At 71.7% G+C, this 407-nt stretch overlaps 1 protein-coding gene across 1 annotated transcript in view; it reads left to right on the top strand.

Annotated features, from left to right (window-relative positions):
* Positions 1 to 59: 59 nt before the first annotated feature.
* Positions 60 to 407, top strand: part of Ube2q2 (ubiquitin-conjugating enzyme E2Q family member 2) — a 50451-nt gene continuing 50103 nt past the window's right edge. The window contains exon 1 of the mRNA XM_013011945.1: positions 60 to 405. Within this exon, the coding sequence (XP_012867399.1) occupies positions 311 to 405 (95 nt within the window). The 5' untranslated portion in view covers positions 60 to 310. The remainder of the gene's footprint in view (positions 406 to 407) is intronic.

Raw genomic sequence — 407 nt, 5'->3', positions numbered from 1 at the left:
GGCAGCCCTTTCCCAGGCGAGGGCGAGGACGGGGGCGGCGTCGCGGTCGCCCTTTTAAGCCGCGGGGCCGCCACCTCCCGCCGGTGGAGTCGGTTACAAAGGCGGCCGCGGCTCGCGGAGGCCGCGCGCCCCTCGCCATTTTCCCCAGCCGCGCTCCGACGCGGGTCGTCGTCGTAGCGGGAAAGGCGGAGCCGTGAGAACGCGGCCCCGGGCCGGGCCCCGCGGGGGCGGTCGCGGCTGCGGCCGCCGTGACGGCGACTTCAGGTCAGACGCTTCTCCCCACACCCCTCCTTCCGGAGATGAGGGGAAGATGTCGGTGTCAGGGCTCAAGGCCGAGCTGAAGTTCCTGGCGTCCATCTTCGACAAGAGCCACGAGCGATTCCGCATCGTCAGCTGGAAGCTGGACG

The sequence above is a fragment of the Dipodomys ordii genome, unplaced genomic scaffold (assembly GCF_000151885.1).
Source record: "Dipodomys ordii isolate 6190 unplaced genomic scaffold, Dord_2.0 Scaffold15, whole genome shotgun sequence".
Taxonomy (NCBI): domain Eukaryota; kingdom Metazoa; phylum Chordata; class Mammalia; order Rodentia; family Heteromyidae; genus Dipodomys; species Dipodomys ordii.
Note: the sequence above shows the minus strand (reverse complement) of the source record. Positions and strands in the feature narration are given on the sequence as shown.